The sequence below is a fragment of the Cariama cristata genome, unplaced genomic scaffold, assembly GCF_000690535.1.
Source record: "Cariama cristata isolate BGI_N322 unplaced genomic scaffold, ASM69053v1 scaffold10113, whole genome shotgun sequence".
Taxonomy (NCBI): domain Eukaryota; kingdom Metazoa; phylum Chordata; class Aves; order Cariamiformes; family Cariamidae; genus Cariama; species Cariama cristata.
In genome coordinates this window covers 32,829-50,210 of record NW_009610196.1, presented here as the reverse complement: position 1 = coordinate 50,210, position 17,382 = coordinate 32,829, and the positions used below count along the sequence as shown (strand labels likewise).

Here is a 17,382-nt window from a genome sequence, read left to right as displayed (position 1 = left end):
TTTTATCCAAAGTTAGTCACAGAAAGTAAAAAAAAAAAAAAAAAAGAGGCTTGTCAAAAAGCCTCACGAGGGCCGGTGCCTCCTTCTAGTGCTGCCTCTCCCTTAGATGTGCTGAATGAATTTCTGATGCTCCCAGAAGAGCTCTTTGCTTAGTGAGTCTCCAAGTCCAAAACACACATATTGCAATATACACAAGTCAAGCACAGGGAGCACGGTCAAGGCTGATCAGAGCTGGACTAGAAACCTGACTGCTGGAAAAACACATGCACTTCACTGCGTACGGAACCAGACAGGTTTCGTATTTGTCGTAAGAGGACAGAAGAGGAGACAAAGTAGAGAATGAAGAAACAAAGTTGGACACCATGAAATTTTAGCAGACAGGGTCTGAGAGAAAGAAACATTATCATGTGGAGCTGTGATTTCTCTTCTCAACTTCTGCAGAAGCAAAAAGTGAAAGGGCCAACTTTGCAACTTGCATCCAACCGCTGAAGTTTCCATATTACACAACTATAATTACCTATTCTACAAATAGAGTATTTTATCTTACAAAGATAAACAGAGGCACAGAAGAGTTACAAGACTTGTCCAAGGTTGCACTATAAGCTAGCAATAGAAGAAAGGACAAGTTTCTTTCTCGTGGATCCCCATCTTGAGAGCTAGTTTTTTTAAAAGTTTCCTCCGTGTTTAAAAGAGCTGCTGCAGGAAAATGTTTTGTGTGCTAAAAACCTCTCTCCCTCCTCTTTGAGGGACTCCTTCCAATCACCTGCAGAGATTTTGGTCCTTTTCCCTGGCAGCAGCAGTCAGCACTGACAGTGAGACACAGGTAAGTCCCCTTTCTCCCATTGTTCCCATAGAGCTGCCTGGAAAGATCTCTGCTGTTGAGAAAATCCTTCCAGTGAGAGAGATTCAAAACAAGATCAGAGCATTTAAGAGTGGTGTGACTCTTAAGAGTGGTGTGTCCAGTTTTGGGCCCCTCACTATATGAAGGACATTGAGCTGCTGGAGCATTTCAGAGAAGGGCAACAAAGCTGGTGAAGGGCCTGGAGAAAAAGCCTTACGAGGAGCGGCTGAGGGAGCTGGGGTTGTTTAGCCTGGAGAAGAGGAGGCTGAGGGGAGACCTCATTGCCCTCTACAACGACCTGAAAGGAGGTTGTAAACAGGCGGCGGTTGTCTCTTCTCCCCGGTAATTAGCGATAGGACAAGAGGAAACGGTCTCAAGTTGCGCCAGGGGAGGTTCAGGCTGGACATTAGAAAGAACTTCTTCACTGTTAGAGTCGTTAGGCATTGGAACGGGCTCCCCAGGGAGGTGGTGGAGTCATCGTCCCTGGAGGTGTTCAAAAAATGTTTAGATATGGTACTTCAAGACATGGTTTAGGGGACAGGGTGGCATCAGGTATACGGTTGGACTTGATGATCTTTGAGGTCTCTTCCAACCATAATGATTCTATGATTCTATGACTCTCCAGAGACCACAAGAAAACAGAATGTCCACCTTTGTTCCTGGCAATAGTAATTCCATTTACAGCAATTAAAGTAACTGTGTGGTACATTTAAGGAAGAAGGAAAAAAAAATAAAAGGAAAAAACCAAACCCCACACATTCATTGAACAGATCCTTTTTACTCTTGGAGCACTGGAAGGGAGCTAAACAAAGATATAATCCTCATCCTAAACCCCAGATTTCTCTATTCACCTGCCAAATCCTCCTGGTTCTCTAGGAAACTCAAAGTTCTTACCTTTTGACTATGCACCAAACAACAGTAAAAGTTCTGAACTGCTGATTGGTATTTCTTTTCATGCAGTTCTTTCTACCCACCTACTTCCTCATGCAGTACCCTTTCTGTTGAGCCCCTGTTTCTCTCCCCTTCAGTTCCTGTCCCCTTAGACTTCTCCTGTGCTGAACTGACCAGTGCAGCTACCAAAGGAAGAAGATAGCAAGAGTCCTTGTGCAGCCAGTGGAGTAATCTCCAGCTTTTCCCAAATGCCCCCAGGACTGCACAAATATAATAGCTAGATCCTTCACAACAAAATAAGCTCCTGCGTCATCTGTCACCCTCCATGTGCCTGAGTGACAGTTCTGAACCTCCAGTAAGCAAGAGACGGGCAGCTAAATGGGAAACTGCTAAGCTCTGAATGCAATAATGACTCCTCAAACAAGGCTGACATTGTCATTACCGCCTTATTTTGGAAAGCAAATTATGTTCTCAGTAAACCTCCATCACACTTGGTATCTTGGTACCATACAGAGGGACAGTAAATATCTCTGTGTGTTTGCAAAAAGTCCAGATTTGAAGGGTGAAATGCCGAGATAGTCCTATTAAAAACAACGAACCAACCAAAAAAAAACCCCAACCTCCCAAAAAACACAACAAAACCAGCTATAAATGGGATCATATGGAGCTTTGCAGCCAGGAATAAAACCCTCCTCCAGCAGTTGTCCCAAGCATAATAGACAGACGAGGAAGACTGTGGTGGTTGGGCTGCCCCTTTTAAGCCAGTCAAATCTCCTGTATGAATGATTCGATAATAAGTGAAATCGTTCATCTAAAATCATGAAGATCTTTGGAATTATAGTGCGAGCTCTACACGTACTGTTTTTCTGTAAAAAACTCTTTCAGTGTATTCTCTGTTCTTTCTTCCTCTAACTGGATGATTCTAACCAAAAGCAATTCAGAAGGAATCTAGATACGTCAATGGTAAGCGGTCCCTCACCAAGAAAGAAAGGCAGTCCTAGAGTATTAGATGGTGCTGATTTTCACAGAAACATTTACTTTTTAGTTAAGTCTGAAAAATGGCCCTTTCATGGAGTGAACATACAGGCATTATAGAAACTGGTTTATTCTAGGGCATGGTCCCAGAAAAGAGAAGTGTTTCTGATTTCAGGAAAATTTAAAGGGAAAACACAGCTTTCCTTCTTCTAATAAAATAGGTAGCATCACTGCCAAATGTTTCTCTGTAAATAACCCAGTAAATAAATTACCAGGGCAGCTGCAGCCATCAACACATTGTCCGTGGCACACTTCATTGATATTCAGGCTCTGGCAGGTTTTGGCACAAGGGGATACACATTCCTTATACTCCATGCCAACTGGACATCTTGGCCCTGAAACAATTAAAAGAAATTAGAAATGCAAATTCCTCAATAACTCTTAAATAAATAAATCCCTTAATTATCAAAGGCTGAACCACAGACACACCAAAAAGGTGATATCCTCACCAATCAATGATTTCTTTTTCAGAAGCAGAACACTTAAGAAACACTTGATTTTTGGTTTGCTGCAGTATCATAATCAGTCAGGTTGTGTAGTAAATACTTCGAGGTTAAAGCTAATTTCTTTTCTGGCAAATTGAGTCTTAATAACTAAAACCAAGTGCATTAAGAACAATCAAACACGGGGAGAAGTTTTGCAACAATATTTAAGTAATTTGGATAGACAAGCATGTTCTGTACCTTTAAGCTATGCAGTTACTCCACTCATTTGTGAAATTACACTGTTTTGTGTTTCCAGAAAGAACTGGGAGACAGTTAAGACTCTGAAATCCCATCGTTCTTCTTCCAGAGAACTGCCAGCACAGGATAACACCCATGCTGTGGTATCCTCACTGCTGTCATTATCTAGGCTAGGCCATTATGCAAGCACACATTATAGCCATTCCTTCATTTTGATGCATAGACATACCCTGCACAACTGCGTGGGCACGGAGTGGGAAGAAAATATTAGAGCCTGCCCTTTCCCAGAAAATCCTCTATTGAAGGAGGTGGGAGGGTAACGAGGGAGAAGTCTTGCCCTCCGTGGCCCCAGGGCTTGGGCACCAGCTCACACTAGTACAGTGTGCCCAGCACTTGAGCCCTTCCAATGTAGCAGAGCGTTTCATGCCTCCAACGCAACCATCATCATCATCATCATCTCCTGAGAAAGCGTCATAGCACAGACAAAGAGCGATGGAAACTTAAGCTCCTGATGTGGTGGCAGGCCACCTCTCTTTTTCCTGACTCGGAAAAAAACATGGTTTGTGAAGTCAAGGGTTAGAAATGAGCTCTAGACCTCCTGGGAACAGAGAGGGGTTCAGTTCACTCGTGGCTTTAGTTAGACTTAGAGACAGCCCTAGCAAAATTGGGTTCTCTGGCTTGAACCCTGAGCAAGAAGACAAGTTTTCATCAGATCCCTTTTATGTCTCAATGGAAAGGTAACAAATTACTGCTAGAAATAAGACTCTGCTCTGGTGTACAATCCCTTGAACAAGTGGTCGGCAGTATCTTCCTGCCCTAACCACAATCTGAAGGCACAGTTTTCTTCAGTGGTGGCCAACAGCATAATATCTTTACCAGAGGGGAAAGTGGTGTCAGTACAAATTAGCGAGTTACCCCATGAAATCCATTTACATAAACATCCTGAGAAAACTGTCCTCCCTGTGTAATGCAAAAACATGAGAAAAATAATTGAGAACATGATATTAGAGGATTGACTTTTTTATCATTATTATTATTAATTTGTGTGTTTACATATTCAACTGGGGTTCTTGAGTGAAGGTAGATGCATATATCAACTGTGGGTGCAAACATGACCTTTCCTCTATAAACATAATCCATTCCAGGGAATCTGTGCACTTCCTTGTTGCAAAATCTTAGCAGAGATGCAATCAGGTCCTCTGACCTCAGCAAAATTGGGCTAATAAAGGCAGCATTTCAAGATGCAATCAGGATCTCTAACCTAGACAAAATTTGGCTTAAAAAAAGGCAACATCTCAATTTCAATGTAATTGGTTCAAGCAAATAAGGGATAAAACAATTGTCTTTATGAAAAAACATCAAGGAGAGCCTTTCACGAGGATGCTGACTTACAAGTACAGGCTGGATAATGTCACACATCTGAACCATATGTGAAATAGCTCCCAAACATCCTAGTCTATACCTTTGTGTATCAAATAAGTCTTCAGTGACTTTATATACCATGGTGGGATCTGTAATAGCTCAGGATCTTCTTCATATATGATTCAAACAATCCTGCCTTAGGGATAACAACCTCTAGAAGAAAGCGGGTGATGTAGAGCTGAAAGAGGGGGCAAGCAAAGGCACTTCAGATAAATAGAAGTGACAGACACTTCAGATTTTAACTTGCCATGCCTGAATCAACCTGAATCAACATGCTAAAAAAGCACCAGATGCTTTTAGCTGCAGCACATAAATCTGCAAGACAGGCGTGATCTCATTTGGGATAAGGAGCCTAAGAATAATTTTGTCAGCTTACTGCATGAACTCTCTTCAAGCCACCCATCCAAAATCACTCCTTCGCGAGCGCAGCTTCTTGCGTAATCAAGGAACACCGAGCAGTGACAGTCCGTGCCTCGGGTACAGGCACAGATGTCTCGTTCACAGAGATCAATGTATGGCTCCGGATCGACTCGATGGTGGCACCGGGAAAAGATCAAAGATGTTCTTAGCAGCTGGCAGATTTCCATGATGCCCTGCACAACAATTGAGGAGCAAAGGTAGAGAGAGAGAGAGAAAGGGACAAAATTAGTTGCTATAGCTGGGAGAAACCCCAACTTTTCCAAACACATTGTCACCACTGTTGTTAAATGACATCATGATTATTATTTAACACCACCATGTAGTTAAATAGTGAGTAGTGAGCTACACCCGTTTATTCACTACATCCATAGACACACAGAGGTACATTAATGTGCAAATTACTATAAAACAGAGTGTCATATAAGGGATGTTTCACGCAGAAATATGTCAGTCAGTCAGTCAGCAAATGGAGGGAAGCAAAGAACTGGATGTTTCACGCAGAAATATGTCAGTCAGCCAGCCAGCAAATGGAGGGAAGCAAAGAACGGCCTCCTACGCAGTGAAGAACCAGATGATGTCTGGAGTACCAGAAAAACACTCACAGCAAAGGAGAGGAACTTACGATTGAGGTATTTAGGAAGAAAAATGACCAGACCATCTTTTGGCTAATAAGGGAACAGAGTGAGTTTCAGAGTGAAAGATCGAGTCTGACTGGAATCTGAGGAACCAAATTTGTTTCGCAGTTCTGGCCACATGTTCCTGTTGCTTCTGCTGGCTTGTGCAATGCACAACAGGTCAATGTAGCTCAGATAAATAGCAGAAAAATAACCCAGGGAAGAAAAGCAATTTGTTCTGCTCTTCTCGTGAGTTAAATTGGCATGGTGACAGCTAGTGTAAGGAGAGGAGTGCAGAGGGAGATGGGAGGAGTGTACCAAGACCTCTCCTTTCAGATGGCACCAAGCTAAGAGGAAACTTAGCTGTACGTGAAGCAAAATCTAAGGAAAACTTAGTTTACGGCTAAGTTCTCCAAGGGAGGTTCCCAAATAGAGTTTCTCTTATGTATGCATTATGTCACAGTTCAATAAGTCTGAGGTCCTCAATACAACTTTCTGAAAGGATGACACTGACTTTAGATAAGAGCAAAAAACAATTTTCTGATACAACCCTAGCACAAACAGTTGAAGCATAACTTTCTTCTACTTATTTGTCAGTGTTTTATATAAGCAGGTGTAACCATGCTCTATATTTCAGGTGTTATACATAGTGGTTGGGGGGAGAGCATGGTCTTCATAGTTCACAGTAACAATGCATTACTGCTGAATACCTTAACAAGTACCTGAGGTGACAGCACGTACAAGTTGCTGCACTAATTCATTTTTTTGGGAGATGAAAAATGGGGAGCAAAAACACCCACGGAGTTCAGCAGATGTCTAGATGTCTTCTTTGAATGGCAGATGGTATACCTGTATAGGAAAACTTCTGAGTAGAAAAGACTTTTTTTGCTAAAGGGTGTTTTGTCCAGGTGATCAGCTAAAATTCGTACATGTCTGAACCAAGAGAGAACTTCTTCCTTATGAAAACAAACCAAACCAGAAATGGCTGGCCCGTTGGGAATATATTCAGAGTTTAGCAAAGTGCTCTGTGAACAACCATGTGCACAAAGATGTTTTGAGCTTTCTGAGAAAGGCCTCAGGGAACTTAAAGCAATGCTAACTGAGCGCCATTACAGAGTTGAACATGATTGTCCTCCAGAAAACCAGCTCCAGCCTGGAATAATTCTGATGCCCAGATAGCAGCCACCACGCTGAACCAGTTCGAAAGAAAGACTAGAAGGAAGGGAGCAGGAACTGCATAAATGGTGGTTGGTGCCGCTCTAAGACTACACAAAAGTACGAGCAAGCTAAAAAAGTGCCCTAAGGGTGGAAGTAACAACAACAGAAGCAGCCAAAAAAGCTATTAAAGCAGCGCTTCAAGATGAAAGCGATAGAACCGAAAGTGAGCTCAGAATCGTTCAGAGGACGAGCACTGCAGCAACTCCTGGATCAAAGCCTTAACCCAGATACTATCAAATGCAGCAGAAAACCAGTATATGCAATAAGCCCGTTTAGGGGCTGTGTTAATAAGTTTTCTTAATAACACCTTGTTAAAAAGGTAATACAACTCAACTGTTATGTTGCAACAGAACTCAGACTCTGTATATTCCACTAAACACTAGTGGAACTAAACAGTAGAAACAATCTTTTATGACCATGTTGATTACATACCAGTAAGTGTAACGGACATAAGCTGAAATATGGGTAAATCCAAATAGATACAACCCCCCCCAAAAAATTTTCACTGTGAGGGTGGTCAAAAACTGGAACAAGTGTTCAGATATGCTGTGGAACCACCATCCTTGGAGATATTCAAAATGTGAGTGGACAAGGACTTGAGCAACCTGACCTAGGATGGCCCTGTTGCAAGCAGGGGGTTGGACTAGATGGCCTCCAATGGTCCCTTCCAACTTAAACCGTTCCGCAAATTATTTTTATTTTCTCTCTGTCCTTTCTTTAAAACTCAGTGGTCAGGCTGAACTAAGAGAGGTCTTTGTTCTTTAGTTTAGGGGTCAATGCACATACGTGGTGAGCATCAGATATTGGCAGTCTCACTCACCGCTGTAGCATTCTTGCTCATGCAGCAACAGTCCTGGAAGCGGCTCTGCATAAACAAAGAAATATCTAAAACCAACAGACCAGGGAGTGAAGCCTCAGGCTGAAATAGTGCTTAGAGCACAGGTGGCTGTAAGATTAAAACTAGCAGAACTGACTGCAGTATCTGAAATACAGGTGAAGGTCTTGAACCTTCTCCCTTGACTTCTGCATGAGTTCCATGTGAAGTGTTTCTTTAAACGGGTTGGCAGTGTCCTCGCACTGACTATCCACTGCAACCACAAACTTGCTGACCTTCTTTCCGCCTCAATCCCGCCACACAGAGCTGTAGGTGGAATTTTGTACATTCTTCCAATTTCTGTGGCATTGCCTTCTGCTGCTGCATGAACTGCATTTGTATATTGCTTAACGATTGCCATTAAAGAGATATAACCTAAAAAGTAACAGAAAACAGACACCCCCTCTTGTTCCCTTGAATTTAAACCCTATGGTATACAGATACAGAGAAGTGTTTCTCCAGATCATTCAGAAAGGGTATATTTTGGTACCATAATTGGGTATAGATTTTCAGAATACATCTTCTTTTGGTTCATTCAAAGGGAGAATGATTTAGCCTCCCATCTTTCCAACCAAAAAGCATCCAAAACCAATATGTTCAGTACACCAAATGCTGGCTGCATGTTTGAGTGAACATAATAACAACTGACAGAAGTCACTTCACTTGAATGCTTATTCAGCTAACATGTATATTTCAGGAGCAGAAAAATGATATTTTAGATAGAGTGGGTGCCTTGTTTTCACCCCTAAGATGTATTAAAGTATTGTATGTCCATGTCTTTGCTGGACTTGCTTGTGACCTCTACCATTAAGCAAGAAGGACTTGGAGGTATTGGTTGATGAAAAGCTCAATATGCCCCAGCCATGTGTGCTCGTAGCCCAGAAAGCCAACCGTACCCTGAGCTGCATCCAAAGCAACGTGGCCAGCTGGTCAAGGGAGGGGATTCTGCCCCTCTGCTCTGCTCTGGTGAGACTCCCCCCTGCAGTCCTGCCTTCAGCTCTGGGGTCCTCAGCACAAGAAGGACATGGACCTGTTGGAGCGAGTCCAGAGGAGGCCACGGAGATGATCTGATGGCTGCAGCATTTCTCCTATGGCTGAGAGAGTTGGGGTTTTTCAGCCTGGAGAAGAGAAGGCTCCGGGGAGACCTCAGAGCAGCCTTCCAGTACCTAAAGGGGCCGACAAGAAAGTGGGGAGGGGCTTTTTGCAGGGGCATGGAGCGATCGGACAAGGGGCAAGGGCTTTAAACAGGAAGAGGGAAGATTTAGGTTAGATATAAGGAAGAAATTCTTCCCGGTGAGGGTGGTGAGGCAGTGGCACAAGTTGTCTAAAGAAGCTGTGGATGCCCCATCCCTGGGAGTGTTCAAGGCCAGGATGGATGGGGCTTTGAGCAGCCTGGTCTGGTGGGAGGTGTCCCTGTCCATGGCAGGGGGTTGGAACTGGGTGGGCTTTAAGGTCCCTTCCGACCCAAACCATTCTGTGATTCTATGATTACAAATTACAGTCCAAAAGTTGAAAACCTCTCCCATTTGCTTTCAGATCTGGGGATAAATGTTATTTTTTTATTGCCCTTGGAAGTACTCCATGGGACATAAATGGGACTATTTCTTACCAATAGCAGCAAAAGCTGAATTTCAGCAAAAGCAGAAATTAGTTGAATTCTAATTTCAGTCATTTTCACATCTAACCTGTTATAGGCATAGTTTCCTAATAAGAAAGAAAAAAAAAGAAAAAATACAGTGACCTGTGGCCTCCATGTACCATTTCTATTAGAGGTGAAATCTAGAAAATAAAGGGAACTTCTAAGAACGCATAAATAAGGCTTTAAAATATATATATTTTTGTTTTCAAAGCTGCCTCATTACCACCGTTATCCACATCGCCACATTTTATACTCCAAGATCCATGTTACCCATGCTGTTAGTCATCTGAGAGACTATTCGATTGCCGTACTTCATTGAACGGCTACCCTAAATCATCGCATCTGAGCGGTGATAAAAAAAGATCGATCAGACAACACAGAGAAGCTCTTTCTTTTCGGTAACTATTTAAACAGCAGCTAGAGAGGGCAGGGCATGGTAGGGAGGTAGTAGCTCCCTTCCTCCAATACTACCCAGTTTGGCATGTTCTCTGGATCACAAGACAAGGCAGCCAAAAGGCAGTTCCACCGTGCAGACGCCAAGCTGCCTCCAGCCCTAGGAGAGGAAAACGTGTATCTGAGAAGAAACCGTATCTGCAGGCAGAGCAGTAGTCAAACACATGTAAGTGTGTATGTGTTTTGGAGGTGGAGGGCAGGAAAAAGCCCAGAGCAACAGTAGGGTAAGGGAGTGAGCTGGGTTCAGACCTTCAGCTGATAAATGGAGCCACTAATCAAGAGAAGAGCGCTTCCTTGTTAAAGAACATTGCCCATGTTTTCTATGATTTGGAGATAAAAGAGCAACAGGGGGTTCTGGCTTCACTGCACCTTGCAAAGAAGTCAGAAGCCATCTCTCTGAGGTTGCTGTTGTGGTGGGGAGGACAGAGAGGGCAAAGAAAACAACAGATCTACCCCAAATGTGGGGACGGGAGCAGGAGGAGTGCACCGAACCAAAGCTGTTGTTTTCTTCACCTAGCAGCTGACTGCCTGGCAGGGAGGGAGGCTGGGAGAAGGAGGAGATTTACATTCCTGAAGCTGAAGCAAGCAAACAAAGGACGCTATTAAAAAGCCCTACATTCTTCAGCAGGCACTCGTTTGGTTGGACTTCTATTAATAGCCCTGTGTTTATTCTTACACAGTGAATAAATTAAGCCAATGTTAAATGCTGTGAGCTCATGAACTCACACGAGAGAGAAGATAATTTCATCCAGTTTGCAGGGGAGCAAACTTTATCCAACAAAGCATCAATATTTAACGTGATCTGTATAAAACTTAGATTAGTTGCAGTCTACCCATCAGACAGGATTTCACCCTGCATGCCACTCCCTGGCCTCCGTTGCAATGTTGACATTTTCTAAACATTACACTTGCCTGAATAGATAAAATTCCAGCGGCCACAACCAGTCACAAGAACTAGCCCTGCTCTAGGGCTGTAACCAGGTTTACAACACAGTCCTCTCCCTCAGGAGAGATCTCAGCCAGGTTGAAACCCCTCACTCTTTAGTCACACACTTTGGCATCATGCACCATTACTCAAGCCAGATGTTCAATCAGTCCTGACCCCGACAGAAACACCCCGTGCACACCGGCTCAGCTCAAGCAAGAAACATAGGCTGAAGATTTCCAACCTGAAATCACTGCTGTATTTCCTCAGCCAAGTTTGCAGGCTGCAAGGCTGAAGCTGTAGTGCTAAGGGGCATGAGCATGCTTCGCTGAATTTCAGAACATATTTAATACAAGCATCCCCATCCAAAAGCTTAGTGGAAGTATAAACAGTCAGAATGCTGCAAGCTTGTCCGAGTCTTAGCTTTTTCCAGGTAACTAGGAAACCAGCACTCAACGTAGGTGTAGAGTAGATATGTTCCAGGAAGTGCTACTACTCTTGAGAAATTATTTGAGCCTGGTTTAACAAGTATCAGTCTATAAGACTTGTATAACAAGAAACTGAAGGCTAATTTTTGGCCTCAGTTACTCTGGTATACATCTAAACCTGGCACCCACCCAATCATTCTGATTTACAAGAGAGTACGTGAGATCAGATGCAAACCCTCAGTGGATGAAGGCTCAATTTACCACGACAGTCATAACCCGTAATACCGCATGCAGTCAGTATATATTCAAAGCTACTTTCCTCCCTGAGCCGGTGACCATCTGTGCATGTCCGCCCTGTGTTTAATGGAAACAGGGAATATGTTTATACTCATAACAGAGGAGAAGAAAAAGGTTGATGCAGCAAAGGAGGTCACGGAGTTGGCTGAGACAAGCAGTTCTGCGTTTCTTCAACAAATCACAGCTATTATCTATATGCATAGCTGAAGGAACCTCCTCTTCCTCCTGGCAACAGAAAGAGCCCGGTGGCACAGAGCCTTTGCAACACCTACAGAGAACATCTCCTCTGTCAAATACAGCCTGGCTGAAGCATCTCCCTGCTCTGGTGACTTCCAGGTATATGAACCGCAACACATTCACAAATACTATTTGTGGTGGTGGTGCCCACAGAGGCTCCAGAACGGGCAGAATCAGAAAGGGAATTAACTACCTCATTCTGCAGGCACCACTTAAACACCCCTTCCCCAAGTAATGCCAAAGTTTCTTTGGCTGCAACTCACACTTCAGGCTCAGATGAGCTGTTAGTTTCTTTATTTATGCTTGATGCTTGTGTGTTGGGTTTTAGGGGTGGGAGAGGAAGTGCGAGTATGTATGTACTACAGTTTTAGAAAGAATTGCAACAGGCAGGGTACAGCACGAGAGAATAATTGCATTCACTAACTAGTGAGTAAACTGTTCCCTTCTCAACGCTGCATGTAAATAAGACATCAGTCATAACATGTGGCCTCCAAGGTCACTTCTCTACAGCACCAGCCAGCCCGGTGCAGAAATCCTTCTGCTAGCACCAGTCAGAGTCTGCAGGGAGGGCACATAGTTATCAGCTCAGGAACCACGAGCACACAGCTGCATCCTGCATCCAGCCCGAGGCCGGGAGCACACCACGGCAGGGACCCACATACAGCCACCGCCAGCCCCATGGTTAACTCCTGCCAGGCGGGATGAGGAGTTGCACACCTTGGTCCAGTGAAGCGCTAAGATCAGTGCCCAGTATAGCTATCTCAGACCACACTGCACCTCAGAAACCCAAAACAGGCATCTCCTGCACCTCGCACCCTAACCGCTTGCTGAGGGAAGACCACATTCGGTACAGACGTGGATTCAAGGAAGCATTTGTGTTCTGCCAAAGGGCAGGCAAGTTGCCTTCAGGTAGCGGAGGGCCGAAACCAGAAAGGTATCTTGTGGCACCAACCTTCTCTGCAATATCAGATGAAATGTTGCAGGTGTTGCTTGGAGTCTGCACTCTCTTGCACCGCTTGTTTTCACTCTGCAAAGCCCAAGAGTTCGCAAAATCATAACTGTTTCCCACGAGGGTCCCTGTAAATGAAGGAGAAGCACATAGCTGTTTAGGGGTTTGAGCAACAAGTGGTCATTATTGGCTACTATCAACGTGATAGTCTGCTGAAAGCTGGTTTTAAAAATAAAAACTGTCGTATCAAATTAATTTCTATTCCAAATAGATTGACTGCAGGAAAGCCACTTTCAGGGATCTGGGCTGACTCCTGCAGAGGACCTCTCTGAGCGTGAGGACAGACTAAAGCCCGCAGAAGGCAGCTCCCAGCACTTCTCACAGCTGCAAGAACACGGTAGGAGTTATTTGCTGGTCAGCTATCATCTGCAGAACCCTAAGCGGAACGCTAGGAAGATGCTTACATGTTTTCCTACTGTTTAAAAGCTGTCAGTAAAACACAAGACACATTAGAGATGCAAACAAAATGAAGCTGCTCTCCCTAGTATTAGCATTCCTGATCCCAGCTAGCCTTGATTTTCTCCTTCTATCTGAAACTAAATCTCGTGTGCAAAGAAACTTAACATACAGCACAATTGCTTGGGCCTATGATCTTACTGTGTAAGCTGTCCTGAAACATGCTCCTCTCTGCTCTTACAAGCAGATCCTGGCCCAGGCTTGGCCAGATTTGCACCCACTTTGCATAAAAGCAAAACTGAAGGAGTTAATCTGTACGGCTGCTGTTTCCTGGGAGAAGCGATCCACCTCTCTGCTTCTCTTGCTCCATCCTTCCAAGAAGGGGGATCCTCCCAGAAAGGGAATGTTCCCACCTCCTCCTTTTGCCTCCCATGGCCTGGCTGATTCCAGGACTACCTCTGCTTCCTTCTGTGGGTATCATCTGCTACCAAACAGTTCATTTCATGACTTTCTCTCAGTTCTGCAACTTTCCTTTTTAAAACCCTACCATGTTGCATGTGAGAGTATCAGTTGCCACTGTTAACGCATTCCCAAGACCTAATGCAGAGAATATGTTGAAATATGACCCTGACTGTACCTGGGAAACAAAAGAAATGCTTCCCAAATACACCTATGTAATATTTTTATAATATATCATAATATGTATATATAATTAAAATTTCATTGAACTACCTGCTGTACAAACACAAGTACAAACACACAGAATACACTGAACGCTAAAACTGTTCCTAAACTGAAGGGTAGTCCTGAAAACTACACTGAGAATGCTAAAGTGGATGTAATAAAGCCAGTAGCCTTTAATAGACTTTTTTGTAAACTAGAAATCAGGGGCTTACAAATGTAGCACATGTTAGGCTCACAGCAGATGTGAACAGAGGAAGACTCCGAGGAAAGGATGACAGAGAAAGGTGATAAAAAGCATGAAACTTTTATCTACGTAGCCAGAACTCAGCACAGGAAAAGTAAAACAGCAACAAGAACACAACCCTTTAGCTTACCACAGATTGCAAAGATTAGAGTAATGATGAAATCTAGTCTGGTGAGAAGCAAGGTGTCAAATTAAATCCATCCCCTTGTATTTGCACTAATGCAGCCTCACGCTAACAGCTGTACACTAGGAGATGTAGGAGATGAAGGACTGTTCCGCTGGCTCTCAATGCACATCCATGTTGAGCTTCCCACCGGCAGGTACCCCCCAGCTCCTCATTTACCCACACGTTAAGATTTGAAGGTTGAAACAACTGTTGGGCCTGAAACGCTGGTCACCCATTTTTTGCATTTCTCCCCCTCCATTAGATTTTTATCTTCTGTGGTGCTTGTAAATTTATACCTCTTATGTAGTTCCTTTACACAACATTTGTATTATTATACTATTTTAACTCTTCTGCTGTATTCTATGATGCACACTTTCAAGTAAAATTTTTTCAAAATAAATAATTTCGAAACTTCTGTGGGGTTGTTTGAGGTTGTTTGTTTGGTTTTTTTTGAACCTGCTCTACAAACCGTCTTGTTGCCAGCGCCTGCCTGTGTATTAGCAGACCGTTCCACAGGCACGAGCAATTTGCTAACACCTTGCCGGAGCAGTTCTTCTTCCTTGCAAAGCCCTGCAGCCCTTAAACTAAGCTACAAGCTGTCTGGAACAGGCAATACTTGATCAATTTGGGTTTGCTCAATAGCTCAAGGTCCTGCCCCAGGTAAGCCTCCTCAACATATGACAGTAAAAACCTGGGATAATAATGAATTAAGAGACATCAGTTGACGGTGTATTTTTCCTGTGATTTGTCCAGTGTAGCCTTCAGTGACCAATGGCAACAGATAAAGGGCTGGAGAAGCACTACAATTTTAAAATGAGAGCGCTGCAAAATTTTGCATGCACGTTTGCCAGCCTGCTTTTCCCCAGAAAAAATTAGCATTGTCATCAATGCTAAACAGTGCAGTCACTAAAGATGCACAGCATTTCATTGAGTATCATTGTATCATTGGCAGTAATAACTAGATTCAATAAAACACGTATTTTCAGAGTACTTGTATTTTTGTTGAATGGGCAGCTTTACGAACACATGGTAAGATGCAATCCATACTTCTGGAAAGGTGAAAAGCAGCTGGACGTGAAGGTTTCACTGGCCATCAGGAGAGCTCTAACGTGAAACTATGAAGTGACTCTGGGGCCACTGAGCTGCTTAACAAATTGAGGTCATGGGGATAAGTTATTTCTGCAGAGGGTAACTTTGGAGAGGACTCTTCAACCCCTACTCTGTGCTACATGCCCTGTCAATCAGTGTGGTGATTCTCAAATATTTTGTCCACTTGATGAGGTTTCAGGAAGCGAAGCAGGGAGGGAGAATTGTCCCCGGTTTGTCCGACTACTCTGGGCAGAGGGAAGAGCAGCCACCACCACCACTGCCTTTCACCCAACACCTCCATTCCCTTCTGCTAAAGGACTTGAGGGGGTAGGAAAGGAAAGGTGGTGGAAGGGACAACACAACAAAAACAACCTAAAAAAAAAAATTGGGGTTTCTTAAGTGTGTAGGTGATGTTACTAACAGAGCGGCCGGGCAGCGCAGCGCTGCACACGCACCATGCAGCGCGACTGCCCTCCTCTCCTACACAGTCGAGCTTTGTTTTCCTTCTTTTCCTTCCATGTTCAATTCTTCTTCTTTAACTAAGAAGCCAAGATGCTGGAGAAACAACTCCTAGTCAGGGCTCATGAGAGCCCTACACTCAGGAACCCTCCATATGGCCCGGGTGGAATTTTTGCAAAAGCACTTGTTTTGTCTAAGTCTTGCAGGAAGTGTGTTGAAAATAGATGCTGTCACAAAATGTAATGAAAACAAAGCACTTGGACACAAGACAAGTGCTTGAAGAACCAGTGCTTGATGTGGACCATAGTACAGACTGATATCGGCATGCAAATTGGCTGCTCAACAGCCAAGACCCCCAGGCAGCTAGTTAGCATGCAGTCTCCTTTTAGGATGCAAGAAGGGTTCAGGAGGTAGCTGTTAAAAACAACCCAAACTTCACTTTCTCCCTACATCCCAGAAACATCCCACCACCTTGATGACCCTGCTACGGTCCTCCAGGAGAGCACCACACATCAACCACCTGAGCAGGGGCATTCTTTTGGACTGTGACTTTAGTGCTCTAATTGCTGCCCTCATGTCTCTGTCTCTTTGGAGGAAAAAAAAAAAAAAAGCAAAACCAAACAAACCAAAACCACGCTGACATCTTTTGGGCAAGACTTCCCCCCTCTCTTTTTTTTTTTTTTTATTTTTTTGTCAAAATAGTTGCTTTCCCTTATCTGATTTTCAGATAGATGATGTTCACTCTTGACAGAAAAGTCAGAGTTCACTATGACATCTGGGTCTCAAAATCACCAGTTCCTTTTGAAATCCAAAACTGGTATGCTGCTTGTTTACTTTGGGACTGCTGATCAGGGAAGGCAAAGTGTTAGCAACAACCACCTTGCGCTCAAGGCACACGAGTGGGAGGTAGGAACCGTGACCTCTCTCCCTGGACCTCCTCCAGATTCTCCATAGGGCCATAGGCCCATCAGGTTAACTCTCCCAGGGTCTGCTAACTCATCTGTAAAATATATCCAAGAATTTGTTCAAGACACTATGATACCATGAGCAGAGGTGCATAAACTTTCACATGTTGGTTATTTACCAAGCAATGGGGTTTTTAAGTTTGTTAGTGGAGGGGCTCGTTTGTTTGTTTGTTGGTTGTTGGTTTTTTGTTTCTTTGGGTTTTTTACACAGTTTTACATGGTTTAGTATATGGTTCCAGACAAGCAAAACTATTGACAAGGTTGACCAAAAATTGATCCATAGTTTGGACCAAATTAATGATATGAAATACTGAAGTCATGGGCTATAAAGTCTTTCCTGCCCTCTCTGGTTCAATGAATATAAAATTAATAGTATTAAACACAACAGAGGGA

At 43.6% G+C, this 17,382-nt stretch overlaps 1 protein-coding gene across 1 annotated transcript in view; it reads right to left on the bottom strand.

The window, feature by feature from the left end:
- LOC104159794 (von Willebrand factor-like) overlaps positions 1 to 17,382 on the bottom strand; it is a gene marked incomplete at its 3' end in the record, with an annotated part of 40,697 nt that overhangs the window by 13,752 nt on the left and 9,563 nt on the right. The window contains exon 6 of the mRNA XM_009697794.1: positions 12,799 to 13,054. Coding sequence (XP_009696096.1) covers positions 12,799 to 13,054 — 256 coding nt within the window. The remainder of the gene's footprint in view (positions 1 to 12,798; positions 13,055 to 17,382) is intronic.